We start from the raw sequence: 15,616 nt of genomic DNA on the forward strand, positions 1-15,616 counted from the left end.
CTGTTCTTAACCTCCCCCTGTCTATTTTCTACCTATCATTTATGCTACTTATTCTCTGTACCATTTCCCCCTCTCTGCCCCCTTCCCTTCCCCTCCCCACTGATAATCCTCCATGTGATCTCCATTTCTGTGATTCTGTTTCTGTTCTAATTGTTTCCTTAGTTTGTTTTTGTTTTTTAGGTTCAGTTGTTGATAGTTGTATGTTGTCATTTTAGGGTTCATAGTTTTTGATCTTCTATTTCTTAGATAAGTCCCTTTAACATTTCATGTAAGGGCTTAGTGATAATGAACTCGTTTACCTTGACCTTATCTGGGAAGCACTTTATCTGCCCTTCCATTCTAAGTGATAGCTTTGCTGGATAGAGTCATCTTGGATGTAGGTCCTTGCCTTTCATGACTTAGAATACTTTTTCCAGTCCCTTCTTGCCTGCAAGATTTCTTTGAGAAATAAGCCGATAGTCTGATGGGAACTCCTTTGTAGGTAACTCTCTCCTTTTCTCTTGCTGCATTTAAGATTCTCTCCTCTTTCATCTTGGGTAATGTAATGATGATGTGCCTTGGTGTGTTCCTCCTTGAGTCCAACTTGTTTGGGACTCTGAGCTTCCTGGACTCCCTGAAAGTCTATTTCCTTTGCCAGATTGAGGAAATTCTCCTTCATAATGTTTTCACATAAGTTTTCAATTTCTTGGTCTTCCTCTTCCCCTTCTGGCACCCCTGTGATTCGGATGTTGGAAGGTTTAAAGATGTTCTTGAAGGCTCCTAAGCCTCTCCACATTTATTTTTTTTGAATTTTTGTTTCTTCATTCTGTTCTAGTTGAATGTTTCTTTCTTCGTTCTGCTCTAAACCTTTGATTTGAGTCCTGGTTTTCTTCCCGTCATTGTTGGTTCCCTGTAGATTTTAATTTCACGTAATGCAACCTTCATTGCTGCCAGGATATTTTTTATGCTGTTGAAGTACCCAGTGAGTTCCTGGAGCATCCTGATAACCAGTGTTTTGAACTGTGCATCTGATAAGTTGGCTGTGTCTTGGTCGCTTAGTTGTATTTTTTCTGGAGCTTTGATCTGTTCTTTCATTTGGGCCCTTGTCTTGGCGTGCCTCTTCTGTAGTAAGGGGCGGAGCCTTAGGTGTTCACCAAGGCAGGGCAACCCACGTTGCTGCATTGTGATGCTGTATGTGGGGGAGGGTCCGAGAGGGAACAGTGCCGCTTGCTCGCCTCTCTACTGGTTTTCAGCCACTTTCCCCGCTTTCCACAATCAAATTGGACCCTTCTGGTGCTGATTCCCAGGTGGGTGGGCCTGTGTATATTCTAGGACTCTCTGGGTCTCCCCAACCAACTCTCCTGTGAGGCTGGGAGTTTCTCCCGCTGCCGCCTCAACCCCCACAGGTGTTTTCAGTCAGAGATTTTGAGGCTTTATTTCCCGGCGCTGGGACCCTGGATTGGGCAGTCTGTCTCCCTCCCCAGTTTCACCTGGTTTATCTGCACACGAATGTGGGACTGCCCGCTCCACCAGCCGCCACCTCATCTGGCCTGCCAGCCGCCGCCTTGCCGCCCCGTCCTCCCCACCCAGATGCCCATCTCCGCCCCTCCTGCTGGTCTGGATGAATGTTTCTTCTTTAACTCTCTGGTGGTTGGACTTCCATACAGTTCAATTTTCTGTCAGTTCTGGTTGTTTTTTGTTTTTAAATATGTTGTTGTCCTTTTCGTTGTGTGAGGAGGCACAGTGTGTCTACCTATGCCTCTGTCTTGGCCAGAAGTCCGAAATATTCTTACATTTTCATACTTTGGTGGCACTCTGTAGGGTTTTAAATAATAAAGCTGTTCATGTGTAACTGAGTGTCTTTGTAGATGTAGGAAAACCAAGGCTAATCATTGTGGAGTTTTCCTTGCAAGGTAGAATTTGACATACACTTAGAACTTAAAGATTTGGTTAAGGACTCTTTATTGTATAGGTGAGATAAGATGCACTCTCGTGATAACTTCTAATGTGTCTTTCAAAAATATGTTTTATAGGGTACATATGCTACAGTCTATAAAGGGAGAAGTAAACTGACAGAGAATCTGGTGGCATTAAAAGAGATCCGGTTGGAACATGAGGAAGGTGCACCCTGCACAGCGATAAGAGAAGGTATAACTTGATCTTTTGAGTAAAATTTACATAGGACATTTTCAAACCACAGCTGCATAATGAGTTCATTTTTTGTAAGTAAGAAAAACATAATAGATGATTGGAACATTTATTTAGGCCTTAAAAAATCTAATACCTGAAGCCAAAATATTCAACAGAAAGGTATTAGTTAATTATATTATTGTAGAACTTGCAATGAAATACTATGAAATCATTAAAAATCATTGTCATAGACAAATATTTGATATTGGGAAATGTTATATAATGGCACATCAGGAAAAACTAACTAAATTATTATTTATAAAATGTAAATATATTGTTACCGTGTTACCATTTTTTAAAAAATTATCCAGAAAATGGTGTGAAGCATTGATTAGCAATTTGAAGGGAAAGAGCACCTTGCACTTCATATTTAATTAACCCTAGAAGCCTCAATAAGGAACATTGGAGAAAAAAATCAGATATTATTATGATACTGGGGACAATTATAAGTATTAAAAATATCAAACCCTGAGTCAAAAGAAAAAAATTGACTCTTAAAATTTCTACTGCAAATCCCCTTGCTGAATTATTGTTTTAAACTTAAGAGAATCTTAAACTCAGTCAATTCATGTTAAACTTCGTTCAGGTTGTTATAAAGACTGGCTGCCGCAGACCAGATAATTGACTTTGTTTTCTGTTTTGCAGTGTCACTATTAAAGGATCTAAAACATGCAAATATAGTTACCTTACATGACATTGTTCATACAGATAAATCTTTGACTCTGGTCTTCGAGTACCTGGTAAGCATTTAATACAAATTCAGTATTTACTTTTTGCTTTAATAAAACATAGCAAATTGGATTTTCTAACAGGCCCAGGGACATTATTGCTTAGTTATTGGCATTTAAAGTTAAATTATGTGTGTTGGGTTCAGTATCTTTCCTCAAAAAACAACTTATTTTTGTTTTAATTTATAGTATTTAAGTAAATCAGCCGTATCTTCTGAAAACTGAGTATCACATAGTAAAGTGCTATATTTTTTCAGGATAAAGACCTAAAACAGTACATGGATGATTGTGGAAATATCATGAGTATGCACAATGTAAAGGTATGTTTTAATGTGTAATTTTAAATTTTGTTTAAAGCAGAGACAAATGCTAAGCACAAACTACATTACTTAATGAAATATTCTATCTTGATAATTATTCTGCTTCAGAATTTTCAGTTTGGTGTTTTAAATAGGTTATTGTCCTCTGGACAAATTTACTAGAAGTTGTGTTAATTATGCTATAGTATTTCTTAAGATCAGACATTTTTGTAGAACCTGCTTTGCTTTAAAAATCTTAAAAACCACTTTTGACATTTCACATTATAACACTGATTCTTTTAGATAAAGAATACATTTACAGGTATAATCTGCTTTAAACTAAAAAGCCTATTACATCAAAATCCAAATGTTTAAATAAATACCAGTAAGTAGTACATTCTGTGAAAGGCTGTCTTTAAATGGCAAACTTCCCTAACATAATTATAAAACACTGACTGAGTTTCAAGTTACTAATATAATTAATGAGTAAGGCCAGGAACATGCACAAGTATTATGTTACTAGGCTGGAAATACCACTTTTTATTGTCAGGAGGAAAAGTGAAATAATCATTATGTTTTCTTACCTGTGTGTGTAAAGATGCAAGTAATGCCAGAAAAACTTGGCATAATAGTCAATGCCAGATGAAGCCCAAAAGTAAGGTAAAAGTAAAATCAAGTGAACACATTTGGTATAGTAGGTTTCTTTGACCCAAGTGGTATACTCCAAATTTGGCAAAGGCTTACTGATCCAAACTTATGTCAGTTTGTAAGAAAATATTCTGGAAATAGGCTGTCCTGGCTGTGTGTTTGAGACAGTTCCAATTCTGCAGATAGTAACTTTAAATTTTTTTTTTAAATTGTAAGTCTAGTAAATATAAAGGAGAATCAGTTTCTTTTACTAAAAGACAGTTCACAACATACTGGATACCACATTGCTACAAATTTTAGAATAGGGCTTCAAGTATATTTCCATATACATTCTTTGAGAATTGTCTTCATCATATTTTACATTTTGTTTTGTAGGTTGTTGTGAATCTCATTTGCATGTATTTCTCTTTGTGGTTTTTATTTGTTTTTTTCCTGCTTTTATATTAAAAATAATTTGGAAAGAAAATAAGTTCTTAATTATATTTTGACAAAAGTTTGAGAAGTTTATATCTTTTTTTTTTTTTAGATTTTATTATTTTTAGAGAGAGGGGAAGGCGGGGAGAAAAGGAGAGAAACACCAATGTGTGGTTGCCTTTTGCACGCCCCCTTCTGGGGACCTGGCCCACAACCCAGGCATATGCCCTGATGGGAATTGAACCAGCAATCCTTTGGTTTGCAGGGCAGCACTCAGTCCACTGAGCCACACCAGGGTGAAGTTTATATCTTTTAAGGCAGATCTATAAGGCTGACTTAAAGTATAAAGTATTATATTTATTTAAGTAGCAAATTTAACTATGTACTTGTATTTTCCAAACATTAAAAGTAACAGGAATGTATGGAAGTAGTAATTTTAGAATATTCAAAAAATATGTGGTACAGCAAAAAACTCTGCTGCTTAGGAATTCTTTAGGCCTGTTGTTCACCTTCTGCCTTGACTTATTCTCAATATTCTGCTCTAGCGATTTTCAGCCAGTGTGCTGCAAGAATTTTTAAAACATGTAATTAATACCTGGCTATTTAGTTAGCGGCACTGGCCTATTTTCCCTTAGATTGTCACATAAGAAAATGACAACAGCCAACACAATAGTCATCTGGCGTGAATGATTCAAAATTATACCCCCCTTTTTTTTTTCTTTTGGTCAAATCAGCAGAAAATACATTTTTTTGGTGCACTGCAGAATTTTAGTGATTATGTGTGCCATGAGATGAAAAAGGTTGAAAATAGCTGTTCCAGTGCTCTGTTTTTCCCTTGCAAGTAAACCAAGAATACACTCTTCAGTCCTCTGTATTTTAGGCTCTTTTTCTGTTAACCCCAAAGAATCAAAAACTGTTTCACATCCCTTTTTGCACCAAAATCAACACAAAAAGTCTGCCATTAGATTTATAGGAATTACTTCTTTCAAAGAGGCATTCAGAGCTCTACAGGGCCAGTTCCTTTTCTGAATCATAGCAGATTTTGTAGGCTGAGTAGGAGGTGCTAAAAGTAAAATACCCAGGAGGTAAGTGATAGAAGCTGGTTTAGTTTATTTTTATAGCACATAATTTGCCAAAACTGTGTGCAGCACCATTCTGTTTCATATCTCAGAGTTTTCGTAAAACCACCAATTCTGATACTTTCTTTTAAAGACATTGTCCCTGATCAGGTTTTCCTTTTTTTGGAAGGCTGAGTGGTAGAAATAGAGGTAGATTGGTCATTTACCAGATTTCATAAACAAACTTGAAGCCTTGGTAGGCTTATAGGTTTATAAGGATATATTTATTTTAAATCATTTTCTTTTTTTTTTTTTTTAAGATTTTATTTATTTATTTTTAGAGAGGGAAGGGAGGGAGAAAGAGAGAGAGAGAGAAACATCAATGTGCGGTTGCTGGGGACCGTGGCCTGCAACCCAGGCATGTGCCCTGACTGGGAATCGAACCTGCGATGCTTTGGTTCGTAGTCCACGTTCAATCCACTGAGCTACGCCAGCCAGGGCTTTAATCATTTTCTATAACAAGTGAACTATTACTAAGACAGTTTCATTTCACTTTATTTTCATAGATATTATCAGAATAAAAATTAGATGCTTGAAATAGAAAATTATATAAGGAAAAGGCTTTATACGTTCATTTTTTTCCCCCGACTATTCTAGGCCAGTGCTTTTCTCTTTACCATAACTCATACCAAAATGTATCATATCATCTGTAAGACTAATTTCTGTTTATTTGTTTCTGTAGCTGTTTTTATACCAAATTCTACGCGGTTTGGCTTATTGCCACAGAAGAAAAGTGTTGCACCGAGACTTGAAACCACAGAACCTCCTCATTAATGAAAAAGGAGAATTGAAGCTCGCAGATTTTGGTATGGGATGATGCGATATTTATAAATAGTTCCAGGTGGTTAAATTTTAAAGAACAACCGTTGACACTGTGGAATTGCTTTTATATAAGTGTGGGAATTTTCTTTGTAGCCCATCGAATAAGATATTTGACAAAAACTTTGTTGAGTGAATTACGTTAGTAAATGCTGAAAGCACCATTCTCAGGTGTGAATCCATAGATCCCTAAGATCCGAAGGTATAATACGTTATCAAAATTATGTTAAATGTTACTTGCCGTTTTCACCGTGGTAACATTTACACTGATGATTCAAAAGCAATAAGGACTAAAACTGGTGTCTTAGTATAAATGAGGGCAGTGACACAAAACTGTATAGTAGCCATTTTGTTGTTTTAGTAACGTACTAAAAATTCACTGTTACTAAGTGGTGAATTTGTTCTAGAAATTGCTATACTTTTACTTATTTAACACTTTACCATTTGATTGAAAGGTAGGTTGCCATTTGTATTTCCTTCCTTAAAGAGGAAATGGGTGAGTCATATAAGAAATGGGTGTTTAAATAAGAAATCACAAGTTATTTACTTATGCTCACATAAATTACACAATCTCCTGCCCATAGTTTATTTTCCTCATAAGTGTTATCCCCCCACCATCATTTTTTTGCCAAACTGCATTTAGTGTTCTTATTTTTTAATCCCAAAATGAATGGCAATAATAGAGAAACCCAGCTTGGCTGTCAGAAGCTCAACAAAGGAATGGCGAGGACTGTCAAAACTTTACCTTTGTGGGGGCGGGAATACTGTCAGTTCTTGAACTTTTGTTCCTAATCTGCACAAAGCAAGCCGACAAGGAATTCTGATTGTTCCTTAAGATAGTATAATCAATTTTGTTTCTATTGCTTTTGTTTATATTTTATTGGTTGTATAGTAGGACATATTAGTTATTTTTTTATTGGTTGCAGGTAAGAGAGGGTCAGGCAACTTTGAATGTTTTACTGTAAATTATTCTTGATCCCTGGGAAAGTTCTACCTTTTTTCTGTGATCGACTAAATTCAGGTTTAGGAAGTACTAATATATTTTCATTAATAGACAAAGGCTTATATAATACCATGTCACAGTTATTTTGGTTTGGAAGAGATTATTATTTCATTTCATGCCAATACTGAAATTCTAATTGTGAACCAGGAGCCTGTTTGAACAAGCTCCCCTAGTTCAGAGTTCTCTCAGGAGTAGGTGGGTAAGGTGTAACTAGCCATTGTCTTGATAACCGTGGGTTAGAGGATCATTCAACTTGTGGCCCTCTCCTCTGTCCCCATATGACCCACTATTAACATCAGGGAAAAAGATCAGAAAGCTGCTTTCATCTTGCTAATTAACCAAAATTGGTAGGAAAATAATTTGTTGAACTAATTTTTCCAAGTTGGGATGGTGGAGTAAAACTTGTAATTAAATAAAAAACTGTCAACGTTGTTACAGTTACATCTGTTAGCCATTGTACTAAACAAAAGTAGTGCGAGTGCTGTGTCTTATTTTAATTTCTGGTTTCATTCAAGTGACTTTATCCAGTTTAATGAAGTATTGAATTATCCTTTTATGCCATCTTTTTTTTTAAGACTTTATTTATATATTTTTAGAGAGGGTAAGGGAGGGGGAGGGGGAGAGAGAGAGAGAGAGAGAGAGAGAGAGAGAGAGAGCGAGCGCAAAACATCACTGTGTGGTTGCATCTCACATGGCCCCCACTGGGGACTTGGCCCACAACCCAGGCATGTGCCCTGACTGGGAATCGAACCTGTGACACTTTGGTTCGCAGCCCATGCTCAATCCACTGAGCTATGCCATCCAGGGCCTCTTTTATGCCATCTTTAAAATTTTAATATTTTAATCAAATACCTAAGTTATACAAAACAAATCACAGCCTAAAAAATTAAATATTTCTTGTTGTTTGAAATAAACTATATGCTACAATAATTTCATATTTTTTCAAACATCTTTTAAAGTTGCTTCTTCAGAATTTCAAGGCTTAAAGGTAGTAAAAACAAGTGTCTCATGCCAGTGGCTCAAGAGGTAAAGTTGGGAACTTTCACCTTTATTTCTCAATAATCAGTTAATTCCATATTAAATTGGCAAAGATGTGGCATGTGTTTTATATCATTTACAACAATAATATCTGAAGGCAGTGAGGTTTGTCTTACTTTAAAATTATCCTTATAACTTCAACTTTAAAAGGAGTGCAGAATAGCTGTTATTTATTTTAAGGAAACTTTCTCTAAATAGATTTTTGCAAGGGAATTGTCAGTGAAACTCAACAGGATGGTGACAGATGGGTTAGACTTTCAGGGCAATCACTTTGTAAGGTATATAAATGTCTAGACCCTGTGTTGTACACCTGAAACTAATCTAATATTGGATGTCAGCTGTAATTTTTGAGAAGTTATAAAAAGAGGTTTCATTGAGAAGTTATAAAAAGAGGTTTCAGACATACACACAAAAAAGTTCTGGGAACCAATAACTTCTCTTTTTTGATAAAAATTGGTATAGCAAATGAAAATTGGAATCAGGTTAAAAGGTGATAGAAGCCTATAGCTGTAAGAAGTAAAATTGTTCATCATCTTCATGTCATTGGCCTATTTTGCATTAACTTAAGTTCAGCTAGGAAATAATTTTGGCATCATGATTCATGGATAAGTTTACATTAACCCAGACACTGTATTAGGTGCATTCATATGCATAAAAGTAGTTATAATATCTGATAATGGAATTACTGTTATTTAGTTAAGTTGCATAAGGATTTGCTGACCTAAAATCATGTGCACTTAAAAAATTCATAAAACTAATTGTGCTAAGCTTCAAGAAACTACAGAGCGGCCATCCCAGGCATCCTTGTGATTGGAGTCACTGTGAGGATATGGCTAGGAAATCCATTTATAGCTATTTCTTCTTTTCTTTTTTCTATAAAGGACTAGCCAGAGCTAAGTCAGTTCCCACAAAGACCTACTCAAATGAAGTTGTCACACTGTGGTACCGGCCACCTGATGTGCTCCTTGGTTCCTCAGAATACTCAACACAGATTGACATGTGGTAAATATATGGGAATGTTATTGCCATTTATAATTTTGAAAGAATGTAGCCATTAATGCAGGGTATACTGATAGATACTTGATGTTTAGAGATGTTATTTTAAAGAGCCACAGTATAAGCAATGACTAAGAGTTCTGGCAGGTAAGATCACCTAGGTTTAAATACCAGTTCTACCATTTATAGGGTATAGTCACCTTATTCAAATTACAGGCCTGTGCTTTACTCTTCCTCATTTAAGGACATGGGAATAGTAACAAAGATGACTTTTTTGAAGATTTCATTTATTTATTTTTAGAGAGAGGGGAAGGGAGGGAGAAATAGAGAAACATTCATGTGTGAGAAAAACATTTTCTCTGTCATTTTCTTTCTATATAACATTTTGATAATTACAAAATAAAATTAAATTTTATGTACACATAAAATCACAATTGCTAGATAGTGATTCCTTTAATGGAAGGACTGTATTCACTCCAGTCCTAGAAGAGAGTATCCATTCAGGAAGCCTCCATCCATTTCTCTTTCTTCTCTTACACACACCACATTCGTATACTTGACACCTGCATCTGCCTGTTCTGTCTCCGCTTTCTGCATAAAAAACATCTCGAATCATTGCTTCTCCCTATATTGCTGCTACCCACTACCCAGCACATAGCAGCAAATCACTATTAGTGATCATATTCTTGAAGGATCATGCAGAGGAGAGCTGGACATTTGAAGTGGGCAGAATGGATATAGCAATGTGGAAATTGAGACAACTAGGATGAGTGTTAGCATCTCTGCAGGGATTTTCTAAAAACAGGCCAGTACAAAATTCTTCAGAGGTGATCGTAAGAAAATCCTGTGCGTCATAATATATAAATGGATTATTCATCATTTCTTATATATTTTTAATATTTTTTAAAGGGGTGTTGGTTGCATTTTCTTTGAAATGGCTTCTGGAAGACCTCTGTTTCCAGGATCAACTGTAGAAGATGAACTGCACTTAATTTTCCGACTGCTAGGTAACAAGAAATCTTTTTCCCAGTGATTTGTTAATAACAATTGAGTAGCTAGACATGTTTTTTTGAAGATTGACTTTAAAAAATATATTTAAAACTTTGATACTGAGACTAAGATAAAGAGCTGATGTTATATGAATTACAATTAACATAATTATGATAAAGATAGATCCTTCTAGTAACTTTATTTATTGAGTTCTACCTTTGTGAAAGAACAGAGAAGAGAAATATTATTGAAAATTGACCTTAATCACTTCCTGGCCTTTTGGCTAAGATCAAGTGAAAATTGACCTTTAGAATATTATTAGGAAATATTTCTAGTTTAAATGTTAACTAGATAGGAAATATCTCTAGCTTAGGTGTCAGTTAGGGACCATCATTTTTATGGCGTCATCACATAGTCCATAAAAAAGTCCATATGTTTACTATTTCATCAGTCCTATTTCAGTTGAAAGTCAAAAATCATCTACTAAATGTAAATTGTTCTTTGAAACACTTTCATTCTACCCACTTATATATATTTACATGTATAAATTTTTATGCATTTTTATATATAACTTTTTACATATTTATATATATTCATTTTTTAATTCAGGAACTCCATCTCAGGAAACTTGGCCAGGTATTTCTTCAAATGATGAGTTCAAGAACTACAACTTCCCAAAATATAAACCACAGCCTCTAATTAACCATGCACCCAGGTATTTTTTTTTTTCTCTAAGTAAAAAGGGGAAAACCTACATGATTCTTTTAATACACACACACACAATTCTTAAGTATTTTAGTATTTAATTTGAGCTCCTTCCTTACTGTGTCAGATTTAATTTTATAGTTCAGTAGCCAAGGATCACCAGAGTATATGAACCACAGAACTGAGCTGTATACATAGAACATATATATTAGAATTATAGAGCTTATATAGATTGTTCCCTTTTCCAGAAAGAAACTATTAATTAATGCCTTGGTGTCCAACCTTCTGGCATCTCTGGGCCACCCTGGAAGAAGAAGAGTTGTCTTGGGCCACACATTAAATACATTGCGACATACAATCACAAAAAATTCTCATAGTGTTTTACGTAAATTTACAGTTTAGTGTCGGGCACCTCTCACAGCCACCCTGGGCCGCGTGTGGCCCACAGGCTGCGGGTTGGGCACCTCTGCTTAATCATTCTCGTGAAGACCAGGATCACATGTCCATTTTGTTTTCTACAGGATTATTATTCTGTATTTACTTTAAAAAACCTAACAAGGTGTTATAAATAAAATATTAACTCTGACAAAAGGTGACTCAGCAGTTTTTTGGTCAAAGTTAATGACGTGATTTGTATTTGAAGAATATAAACTCTGACCTCTCATATCCTCAGTGTTGGCCATTCAGTTAAAGTTTCTTTTCAGGCCTACCCTCAGGTCCATCTGAGATGACCATTAAATTTTGACTTGCAGAATGCATTACATTTTAGTAAGTAACATAGTATAACTACCCTCTTTGTATTTTTCCATCTTTTTTTTTTTTTTTAATAAAAAGGGCACCACGTAACCAAATGAGGCCAATGTCTGTTTTACTCAAAAGCCCTTCATTGCTTGCAACATAACACACTGTTCTAGTTTCATTTATTCTGCAGCTCTGGAAGAATAGCAATACAGTTCTGATACCAAAAATATCTTGAAAGTGTTTATGTGAATTGATGGTCTTGTTGTAACCATAGTAACTAATAACATTCTAAGTAGACTTGCTTAGGAACAATCATCTTATGTGCTGGACTTTTTGTGTCTTTTCCCAAGTAGTATAAATCCTATTTTTGTCATTTATATATTGGTTGCAATATATTGTAATGCCCATTGTAGAAGGGCATTACAATATATTAAAGAAGAAACTCTTCTTTAAAGTAGATTCTTCATGACCTTAGCCCTGAGTTTGTCTGTGTCCATGGAGCTCTGTGTATTTGTCAGAATGGCAAACTACAAATGATTAAAAGAATCTGGGGTATGTCTAGGCCACAACATTCGCAGTGTCCACAGTACTCACTATGAGCTCTCGGATGGGAAAATATTCTTTATTCATAATTGTGCTTTCGCAAATAAAAGGCAATAAAATAGAACTTGTGATTTCTGATCAGGATATTATCCCATTAAGATAATCCCTAAGCTCTCTACTCCCTGTTATATTAAATTCATCACTGTAATTATCTATCTTTATCAACGGTATCATTTATTTTGTAGACCTTTTAAGTTAAGTTTTATGAAGTTACTAAGGCATATTTAAATTGAACTTTATAGCTTCTGGTACCCCATACTCAGCAGACTACCCTGTACAATTTTTTTGAATGACTCATTTGTGTTTACTTGACCACAGGGTTATGTATTGGGGTTACTCTTCCCCTTGTTTTCACCTGTGTAATAGGAAGATGGTGCTTTTGTACCCTTGCCTTCAGTTGAACACTTCAAAAATTGATGCAGTTTACTTAAGCTTTCCCCATAAATAGAGGCTACTTTGTTTTGAGACAGAATGGTGATTTTTAAAAATTCAATAATTTTTAATATTTTTTCCTTGAATGTTAAAAATTTGAATCAAAGCCCAGTTATTTATGGTTTCTTCTTAAGAAGTAGCAAAATTAGCCTTTTGAAGGTAAAACGATTTTGAGTCTATTTGAAAGCAACAGAAGTGGCTATTTTAGGGCACTATATTTCACAGATTAAAACACTTGGAAAATAGTTTTATTTGAAAAGTTGCTATTAGCTAAGATAAAGGAGAATAAACTTCCACTTGTTTTGCTGTATCTAGGTTAGACTCTGAAGGAATCGAGTTGATAACAAAATTTCTTCAGGTAAGTTACATGTTATTTTGTAATTGTGAAGTGACTTCTCTGAGCCTCAGTTTTCTTCATCTGTAGAATGCGATCAATAATGGTTTCTTTCAAAATTCCATTTGAAAATTTTCTGCAAAAATTTGTCATGACAAATAAGATTGTTTATTGTAGTATCTAGCATGCTTAAGGCATATGCTTAAGTAAAAAAATACTGTGATTTCTCTTAATGTATTTGACGAGTCTCTCATTGCAACCTAGAACAATCTGAGGTAGTCAGCTGTTGGCATTGATCAAATAGCATGTCAATTCATGTTCTCTTATGTGTTCTTTCTCTTCCTTACACTTATTGCTGTACAGGGTGCTGCAACTCTAAATGCCATTCATATCATCATTCAGAGCAGAAAGTAGAGAGAGTGTAAGGGTTATGTCAGCCACATTAGTTCTCTTATATCTGGAAAGCAAAGGCTTTTCCAGAAACCTGTGTAAGGTTTTTTCAAAACTAAGTCTTGTTGGCCCAAACATTAATTGCAAGAGAGTCTGGGGATTAGGGAGTAGAATTATCATAATTAGCCCCAACTTAGAACCATCATCATTCATGACCCGTCTGTTGGAGTTGGAAACATGGACACCTTAAATAAAGGGAAATGGGTATAAAATAGGTTATTTAATATGTTATAAAAGTTTGGGGTATATTTTTAATGACCCATTAGTGTTCATGAAGAAAAGTAACACCAAAGTTCAGATATTTTAATTTTTCATCACCTCAAAAAATATAGTGAATCCAAATTTTTAATTACAATCCAACTTTATCTTGGAAAGTTGGGATTGAGATACCAACTCACTATAGATACCATTCATCACTATATAATATCAGTAGCAATTCAGATTAGAGTATCTGGAATCCTCCAAATTGGTTCTTTAAAACTAGTGATGAAAGCCCTGGCTGGCATAGCTCAGTGGATTGAGCGTGGGTTGCAAACCAAAGCATCGCAGGTTTGATTCCCAGTCACGGCACATGCCTGGGTTGCAGGCCATGGCCCCCAGCAACTGCACATTGATGTCTCTCTCTCTCTCTCTCTCTCTCTCTCTCTCTCTCCCCCTCCCTCCCTCTTTCCCTCCCCCCCCCTTGCCTCTCTAAAAATAAATAAATAAAATCTTAAAAAAAAATAGTGATGATATTAAGTAACCAAGATAAAAGTAGTGTTAACTTCCCCCCTTTACAGTATTTAGAGAAGAAGTTAATGAAGCAATTCTTTGCTTTTTCACAGTATGAATCTAAGAAAAGGGTTTCAGCAGAGGAAGCCATGAAACATGTGTACTTTCGAAGTCTGGGACCAAGAATACATGCTTTACCTGAAAGTAAGAGAGATGTTAATGTTCTCCCCAACACTCTACACCTTTTTTATTTTCATTTGTCCAGGGCTGGAGACTGGGGTGAATTTAAGAGTTTAGGAAGGGATTGCTGTTGGTTTTAAACCTTAAAATTATAGTCTTCATGTAATTACATCAGAACTCCTTGAACTCATGTCTTGTTTGCCTATGCTTTAGTTTATTTAACACTGAGCACATTGCCACCACTCTGTAAGAAATCGATAGTACTTAGGCATGGGTAATTAATCTTATTGGACTTAAGTTGGAAAATACTATCTGGTGATAGACATTGTCATTAGTTCCAATCTGTACTGCTTTGATTCAGGGTTGTTAAAGATGGATATCAGGCAAAGAATAATGAAATGCAAACAAAACATAAGATTACTTTCTTGCAAAAGTAAATTTGCTTTTCAAGATAAAAAGATGATTTTCCTTTACTACTGTTACGCAGCGGTGAGCATGTTGTCGGTCTCTAAACAAGCCCATTTCTCATGCCTGAGATAACTGCTTGATTTTACTCATAACATTCTTTTTAAAAAAATTACCTCAATATTTTACTTGAAGTTGAGCAAGATGAGTGGGAAATTAGGAGACTCTTTGGGTACTGAGCTTCTAAAGCTTTCATTAATTTCCCATTCTCATTTACTAGACTATTGATTCACCAAAGTTTGCTTATTGTTATCAAGAATTCTTAAGACTTTTCACTTAGAATTTATGGTATATTTTTTAATGAAAGATTACATCTCTGGCAGAGATTGGAAATGAGAAAGATGAATTACAGATGCTCTTAAGATATTTACATCTTAATGTCAAGTTCCATAGTTGAGGTAGGCAGTATATACAAACCTAATCCTTGTTCATTTCTAAAAAAAATCTAGATAGCTTCAGGATGTGGTACCTTCATACCATCGTAAGGAGGGAGAAAAAGATCGGAAAGTAAAAACCAAGTAATACATTTTGACTAGGTCTCCTAACCCCAGTAAGTCCTAGAAATAGACAATGTGTATTCTCCTTAGAGAAATACGTGCTTGAATCATGATTGAAAGCAGAATTGCAGGGGGAGTGGTTCTGAAGGGAGATTGTGTTTAGCGTTCTTAAAACATTGGGACAAAAGGGAAAATATTTTAGCAGGGCTATATAACCTGTAAAAGTGGTATAAATGTTTCATGTTGTATCAGTATTCATTTTTTTAAACATTTGGC

The 15,616-nt window shown here is 35.4% G+C and overlaps 1 protein-coding gene across 1 annotated transcript in view; it reads left to right on the forward strand.

Moving 5' to 3' along the window:
* CDK17 (cyclin dependent kinase 17) overlaps positions 1-15,616 on the forward strand; it is an 86,738-nt gene that overhangs the window by 68,735 nt on the left and 2,387 nt on the right. The window contains exons 7-15 of the mRNA XM_045826525.1: positions 2,013-2,127; positions 2,815-2,909; positions 3,155-3,217; positions 6,059-6,182; positions 9,118-9,238; positions 10,142-10,239; positions 10,832-10,937; positions 13,019-13,061; positions 14,312-14,402. Of these exons, the coding sequence (XP_045682481.1) occupies positions 2,013-2,127; positions 2,815-2,909; positions 3,155-3,217; positions 6,059-6,182; positions 9,118-9,238; positions 10,142-10,239; positions 10,832-10,937; positions 13,019-13,061; positions 14,312-14,402 (856 nt within the window). The remainder of the gene's footprint in view (positions 1-2,012; positions 2,128-2,814; positions 2,910-3,154; positions 3,218-6,058; positions 6,183-9,117; positions 9,239-10,141; positions 10,240-10,831; positions 10,938-13,018; positions 13,062-14,311; positions 14,403-15,616) is intronic.

This window comes from Phyllostomus hastatus, unplaced genomic scaffold, assembly GCF_019186645.2.
Source record: "Phyllostomus hastatus isolate PE091 unplaced genomic scaffold, TTU_PhHast_1.1 phas_scaffold_755, whole genome shotgun sequence".
Classification (NCBI taxonomy): Eukaryota; Metazoa; Chordata; class Mammalia; order Chiroptera; family Phyllostomidae; genus Phyllostomus; species Phyllostomus hastatus.